The 3,240-nt window shown below is 36.1% G+C and overlaps 1 protein-coding gene across 1 annotated transcript; it reads right to left on the reverse strand.

The window, feature by feature from the left end:
- Positions 1 to 150: 150 nt before the first annotated feature.
- Positions 151 to 2,462, reverse strand: LOC105155238 (cellulose synthase A catalytic subunit 4 [UDP-forming]-like; the record flags this gene model as incomplete). The annotated part of the gene is given in 6 exon segments (XM_020691691.1): positions 151 to 333; positions 450 to 552; positions 637 to 846; positions 960 to 1,088; positions 1,459 to 1,548; positions 1,834 to 2,462. Coding segments are annotated over 6 exon segments (1,333 nt in total), but the record flags the coding sequence as incomplete, so codon positions are not given.
- Between the last annotated feature and the right edge of the window lie 778 nt (positions 2,463 to 3,240).

The following is a 3,240-nucleotide window of genomic DNA, read 5'->3' on the forward strand; positions in this document are numbered from 1 at the left end:
TTGCAGTGTAAATTGAAGCCTGTAAAGTAGTCTTCCACCACACTGATATATCTAAACCCCACCTGCAATTAAAATGTACAAGTAAAAATCACAGATCTTTACCTCTAATTCTACTTCACTTTCATAATATAATAAAATATATACAACTTGCCTCTTTCCCCCATTTTGTGTCATCGTCGTAGCTACATGAAGCTAGCAATTGGAGCTCTTCCTCAACTTTATTTTCACGGAACTTGTGTTCAATTTGATAATTCCGCTTATGATATATACTTATTGATTTGATGAACTCGTTGGATGAACCAAAACACTTCTTCAACTTGATAAAATCAACATCTGTATATATGGAGAAGCAAAGGGTAAATGAATCTCTGCACACACTCATGTGTGATCTTATATATATAGAAGAGTTGTATGGTTTCAGAGCTTGCTAACATGAGAATCAGCATTACCCTCTCGAAATTTCTGAGTTCCACAAAGTGCTTCCCTCTTTATATAAAAGCATGTTCCAGATAAGATTGGTCCCATGATCCCATCTAAGCCTTCCCATTTCGACTGAGGTTTAATCGAATAAAAATCGAATGAGTGAGAGTTAATTGATGAAATAGGACAAATAAAATTACAACTGTTAACATTTACCCAAACAGATCTTTGTTGCCCATCATTGATGTCCGTCTCGTTGATATTGTAAAATTTCTGTGGAAACTGAACAAAACCAAGTTTTGGGGATAATTCATGGTCGAAATGAAAGCACATTGCTTGGCGTGCCGACGATGGATCATTGCAGTACATGTCACAGTCCAGGACCAGAATGTACGGTGAATTGCTTATCATGGCAGACACTCGGAGCTGCAAATCATTTTAGTCGGGTGAAAAAGAATACACATTGTGGTTCAATAAATCTAAGTTCAAAGTGTTGGAGATATGCTAAATGTGAACTTTCAAAGGCCGGAAAAAATTACAAGAACGTTAAGTGCTCCGGCTTTGAAATGGTGTGGATGAGAAGGCCTTTTCTCTCTAGCAACATAAACAAGTAGAGGTATCTCTCTTTGGTTTGAATCGATTCCATCGTCATTTGCATCATCAATCACCTGTAAATCAATATCATTCGTAAAATATGTTAGAAGAAACACCAACACTTTTAATTGTATTATTTATGAGACGTCTATAACATAAAGTTATATTTTTTAAAAATCCCATAGCCTATTAACCTAAATATATAGAGACTTTGGTCCTCGAAATTGAATTTCTAGAACTTCAATGCATTCATAGATGAAGGTTTTGAGAAACAATCTACGCAAATAGATAAAAAGAAGTATATATGTAGCTCCTTTCATACCACAACCTTCTTTTTGTCCATAATCAATGATTCCAGCGTCGTCATACCTCAATAAAAACATTGTTTCGTGTTTAACTATAGCATGCTGCCAAACTCCTTTTTGTACACATTATTTTCAATACCTCAATCATGGGCGGATGATCTTTGCTCACAGAAATACTTGTATCCGCAATGATCTTCGCCACAATTTCCTTGAATTCTGCATACCTTGTCTGCATATATGTGAATGCAACCATTAATTACTTACGATCATGGGGAAATGACACTTTTCGTTCGATAACTTACGGTCTTTTTACTTTTAATTTCATTAATTACATAATTCTCACTTTTGGTCTTATAAGATCTAGTGTCTTATAAATATGAACTTATAAGTAAGATACTTTATATAAGTTCAACCAAAGAGCGCGACTTTTATACATGCACTTTGTGGTGTGAGAGAGACAAAATATATGGATTCTAGAATTATTGTTGATGCATGTTAAATAGAAATTTCAAACCTCAATTTCCTTCTTCTCAACTATGAACTCATTGCTTTGGAACTTGCCATCAGGACCACTTTCATCATCTGTCAAAAAATAGGCCTCCGGGCATGCAATCTTCACCTTATATTTTTTGCAGAATGGAACCCATAACTTGGAGAATTTCCAAGCCTGTTTAATGGCCCGGAAAGTTGCAACAGAACCCCCATCGTCTGAAAGATAAACATGAAGCTTATGAGGAGGATAATCAAGTGCCAAAGCCGATATGACAGTATTCATCACTTTCACACAGGGCTCTTTGTTGGGATCAGCGGTGCATATGAACACATCAATGGAAGGAAGCTTTTCATCTCCTGGCAATCTTTCAGGGTATGTTTTTCGAGCAACAGGCTTCCACTTTGCGGCCTGACTAAGAAGCCAAATGAAAGAGAGTATGAGCTCAGAAATGAGGATTAGAACATGGGGTAGAAGGAGAGTGTTATCCCTATTTCTGATAATATCGGCGAGTGAAGTGATTCTGTAGTAAAACAATGACAGTAAAGCAATTCCATGGAGGAAAGCGTGGAGCCTGTTTATTACTAGCTCCGTTTTCTTGACATGGCAAACGTGGAGTGGAAGTGTAGCACTACTCTCCATTGCCTGCTTCTTTTCCCTTAATGTTGCACCTCACTCCCCCAAGTCTCCCTAATTTATAGCTATAACTTCAATATTAATTGATCCATGGGTTTTGGATCCCATCCTGATAATCTTATTCCTTACTTAATCACCACATAAAATATTATTATTGTCATTATAATTTAAAGTAAAGAGATACCCAATTGCGTATTTAAAATTTGATTATAGACACGTTTCTTTCTTCAATTAAATATTCCATGGGTTTTGATACTGGAAGCAATTCTTAGTACCCAACACATATTATATATATATGCTGCAAGTTTTACCAAACGTGATTGCATGCATGGAATAGCATTTTTGAAAGATCGAAGACCAAAACCTTATCAAATTACAAAAAATATTCTTGTAATTAATTATTTGAAGTGAAGTGATTCTAATACACACGTTTTCAGACAGTCAACTGTACTTTATGCAGTTGGGTTTTGAAAATTAGGAAAATTTGGAGGCCATTGATTGTGATAAAATTACCACAAGGGAGCCTTATTCCTACTCGTCCAGAGCATCCACACAACCACAAAAACACCATGGAACTTGGTCCTTTTCTAATTTGTTCCCAGCTCCTCTCATCCAATCCTCACAAGTATTAATCAAGTGCCAGGGAAGATTCCAGACATCCACTATACTGCATTGTTGATTCCATGGAATGCACTCGAAACGGGTGCTGCTCCAACCCAACTTAATACGCCTATCTATCTATGTCACTGTAAATTTTATAACCTTCACTGAGAATATTAAAAATAAATAAATAAA

The sequence above is a fragment of the Sesamum indicum genome, unplaced genomic scaffold, assembly GCF_000512975.1.
Source record: "Sesamum indicum cultivar Zhongzhi No. 13 unplaced genomic scaffold, S_indicum_v1.0 C00814, whole genome shotgun sequence".
NCBI classification, from domain to species: domain Eukaryota; kingdom Viridiplantae; phylum Streptophyta; class Magnoliopsida; order Lamiales; family Pedaliaceae; genus Sesamum; species Sesamum indicum.